General features: G+C 61.5%; 1 protein-coding gene across 1 annotated transcript; it reads right to left on the reverse strand.

The window, feature by feature from the left end:
- Positions 1 to 65: 65 nt before the first annotated feature.
- On the reverse strand, positions 66 to 544 carry LOC104291632 (RNA-binding protein 4B-like; the record flags this gene model as incomplete). The annotated part of the gene is made up of 1 exon (XM_009890892.1): positions 66 to 544. A coding segment is annotated over exon 1 (461 nt), but the record flags the coding sequence as incomplete, so codon positions are not given.
- Positions 545 to 676: the final 132 nt, after the last annotated feature.

A 676-nucleotide genomic window follows, 5' to 3' on the forward strand; every position in this document is an offset into this window, starting at 1 on the left:
GAGCTGGAAAGCCCTGAAAACATCTACATGGACTATCAGGAGCCACAAATTTAAGAGTCCCAAACCCCATCCCCGCTCCCCGCGGATCGCCGCCGCCTCCCCGGCACGGATCACCTTGGAACTCGGTGTTGTCCAGCCCGCGGATGGCCTCCACCGCGTCCTCCGCCCGCTCCATGTGAACGAAGGCGTAATCCTTAACGATGTCGCACTCGATGACGGGGCCGTACTCCTCGAATTTGGCCCGCAGCTCCAGGTTGGTGCAAGCCGGGCTGATGTTGCCCACGTGGAGTTTGGTGGAAGCTTTGCTCTTGTTCTTGCTGGCCTCCACGTTGATGCAGACGCCGTGCAGTTTGTGGTGGTGAAGGTTACGGATGGCGTCTTCCGCCGCCGTTTTGTCCTCGATGTGAACGAAACCGTAATTCTTGATGATGTCGCACTCCAGCACCTTCCCGTACTGCTCGAAGAGGGAGCGGATCTCCTGCTCCGTCGCCTCCCGCGGCAGGTTCCCGATGAACAGCTTCACCATCTCGCCCAGCCTGCGACGGGGAGGATGGGGGTGACACGGTGTCTCAGCCGAGACCCCCCCAAACACCATCCCTGGCTTCACAGCGAGGGGCCGGAGCTCACCCACATCCCTCCCCAGGCCCAGAACCGCTTCTCCTGCCCGGGAAAGGCC

The sequence above is a fragment of the Charadrius vociferus genome, unplaced genomic scaffold (assembly GCF_000708025.1).
Source record: "Charadrius vociferus isolate BGI_N301 unplaced genomic scaffold, ASM70802v2 Scaffold2968, whole genome shotgun sequence".
NCBI lineage: Eukaryota > Metazoa > Chordata > Aves > Charadriiformes > Charadriidae > Charadrius > Charadrius vociferus.